General features: G+C 42.5%; 1 protein-coding gene across 1 annotated transcript in view; it reads right to left on the reverse strand.

Moving 5' to 3' along the window:
• Positions 1-207: 207 nt before the first annotated feature.
• LOC106804756 overlaps positions 208-1,147 on the reverse strand; it is a 6,379-nt gene continuing 5,439 nt past the window's right edge. The window contains exons 8-9 of the mRNA XM_014806078.1: positions 678-797; positions 208-332 (exon numbers count right to left, since the gene is read on the reverse strand). Coding sequence (XP_014661564.1) covers positions 208-332; positions 678-797 — 245 coding nt within the window. The remainder of the gene's footprint in view (positions 333-677; positions 798-1,147) is intronic.

The following is a 1,147-nucleotide window of genomic DNA, read 5'->3' on the forward strand; positions in this document are numbered from 1 at the left end:
TATATATATATATATATATATATATATATATGTATATATATATGTATATATGAGGTTGGCAATAAAGAAGAAGTGTTTAGCACAGTTATGACAACATGGCGGGATTTTTTTAATTTTGTATTTATATTTTTAAAGATTAATTACTTAATTAATTGAAGATTAAGTAGTTTCGTGTGATCGTGGTTTAGGTGATGACATTTATTGATGCTATGGATGATTATGAGGGATGCTGGTTGCTATGGTTACGTTTGTAATGATGAGCGGATTCTTCCTTGCAACGCGGGTCTTGGCCGTCGCCTGTCGACAGAGAGCGTCCTCCAGTCCTGGACAGTCTGTCAGAGAAGAAACAGGTGAACATCTGCCATTATCAACAATAACAGATGTTTCACACGCATGCACGCGCTCTCATCTTCTCGCGCTCTCTCCTTCTATTTCTTGATTTCTTTTTAACCTTTCTTTGTTCTCCCCCTCTTTTTCTTTCTACCTTACATCCATTTCTCCCTTCTCTGCTTACTCCCGTTTCCTTCTCTTTCTTTGGGGCTTCCTTGCTGAATTTCTCTCTTGCTTTCTACCGCCCTTAGTCGCTTTCACTCTACTCGTATTCCTTCCTTCAACACCTCCTGTTATTATACTTGCCTTCTTCCGTTCGTCATACGTTTCCTACTACATACACTTACCAGCAGGGTTCAGCGGAAGTGGTGATTCGGTCACTGGTTCTTCCGGTTCCACTCTAATAGCAAGTGGCTCCACTCCTGAGTTGAAGCACTCGCACGTCGGGTCGCCGGCAAAGTACAGACCTGTCACCCAAATACAAACAGGTGTCATACAGGTGTCTCATAGGTGTCATACAGGTGTCACATATGTTACATACAGGTGTCACATAGGTTACATACAGGTGTCACATAGGTTACATACAGGTGTCACATTGGTTACACACAGGTGTCACATATGTGTCATTCAGGTGTTACATACAGGTGTCGTACAGGTGTCATACAGGTGCGACACAGGTGTCCAATCATACGTGTGTCACACAGCTGTCACACAGGTGTCATATCATATGTGTGTCACATAGGGGTTCACAGACAGACAGACAGACAGACAGACAGACAGACAGACAGACAGACAGACAGACAGACAGACAGACAGA

The sequence above is a fragment of the Priapulus caudatus genome, unplaced genomic scaffold (assembly GCF_000485595.1).
Source record: "Priapulus caudatus unplaced genomic scaffold, Priapulus_caudatus-5.0.1 Scaffold86, whole genome shotgun sequence".
Lineage (NCBI taxonomy): Eukaryota > Metazoa > Priapulida > Priapulimorpha > Priapulimorphida > Priapulidae > Priapulus > Priapulus caudatus.